Below are 1,247 nucleotides of genomic sequence, written 5' to 3' on the forward strand. Positions count from 1 at the left end.
TTATATTAATATTTGCATTTCTATTTGCATTTATAAATTTATATATATTTATAACTATTTAAATATAAATATTAATTTATATTATAAATTTATATATCAATATATATATATATATATATGTTTATTTATATATGTTTATTTATATATGTTTATTTATATTATTAAAACTTTAAAAATATTAACTTAAATTTATATTTGCATTATAAACATATATATATATGTTTAAATAATATAGATAAATATATAAATAACTTATTAATAATAATAATAACTATTAATTTATATGCTGATGCATGCAGCCCTCTGACAGACCGCATCCTCGTTTAAGAGCAGTCTTCTTAGAAATAATGGATGGGCTGCCGAGACACTCAACAGAGAAGCATTTCTTTAAAACTGCTGCAGCAGCAACAGATGCTGCTGCTGCTGGTGCTGCTGGTGCTGCTGGTGGTGTAGCTAATCCTAATGCTGCTGCAGCAGCAAGCGGAAGAGGAGCAGCAGCAGCAGCAAATGCAGCAGGAGCAGCAGCAGCAGCAGGAACAGCAGCAAATACAGGTGCTTGTATATCTATTAGATCTAGACAGCCTTATACAGAGTTTATCTCTTCACATACACCTCAATCTATATTATCTGATTGCTATTCGCCTTCAGTCTGCAGCCGCACATACAACAGAAAGATATCAGAAAATAATAAAAATAAAACGCAGTATGATGTCTTTGCTTCTAGAAACACACAAAATGCAGCAGCAGCAAATGCTGCTGCTGCTGCTGCTGCTGCTGCAGTAGCAGCAAATGCTGCTTCAAACAGCAGACATAACAAACAACTAGGAGCAGCAGCAAAAAGAAATACTACAGGCATACAAAGAAATCAGAGAATCTCAGATAGACTGCCTCACACCCTGCAGCAGCAGCAGCAGCAGCAGCAAATGCTGCTCAAGCAACAGCAACAGCAGCAGCAGCAGCAGCTGCAACAGCTGCAACAACAGCTGCAGCAGCAACACCCACACCAACAACGCCCGATGATGCATCAACAGCAGCATCAGCAGCAGCAGCAAATGCAGCAACAGCAACTGCTGCAGCACCACCAACTGCTGCAGCAACATCAATTGCTGCAGCAGCATCAACTGCTGCAGCAGCAACAGCAGCTGCTGCAGCAACAACAGCAGGAGCAATATGCAGCAGGTCAGACACCATACAAATGCAATCCTATCAGATATACAGTCGCCAGCAATATATATATATATATATAT

The 1,247-nt window shown here is 38.3% G+C and overlaps 1 protein-coding gene across 1 annotated transcript in view; it reads left to right on the forward strand.

Annotated features, from left to right (window-relative positions):
• Nucleotides 1-1,019: 1,019 nt before the first annotated feature.
• Nucleotides 1,020-1,247, forward strand: part of EAH_00062540 (hypothetical protein, conserved) — a gene marked incomplete at both ends in the record, with an annotated part of 2,018 nt that continues 1,790 nt past the window's right edge. Inside the window, one exon of the mRNA XM_013396871.1 lies at nucleotides 1,020-1,179. Coding sequence (XP_013252325.1) covers nucleotides 1,020-1,179 — 160 coding nt within the window. The remainder of the gene's footprint in view (nucleotides 1,180-1,247) is intronic.

This window comes from Eimeria acervulina, genomic scaffold (assembly GCF_000499425.1).
Source record: "Eimeria acervulina Houghton genomic scaffold, Eah_scaff1720, whole genome shotgun sequence".
In the NCBI taxonomy this organism is placed as follows: Eukaryota; Apicomplexa; class Conoidasida; order Eucoccidiorida; family Eimeriidae; genus Eimeria; species Eimeria acervulina.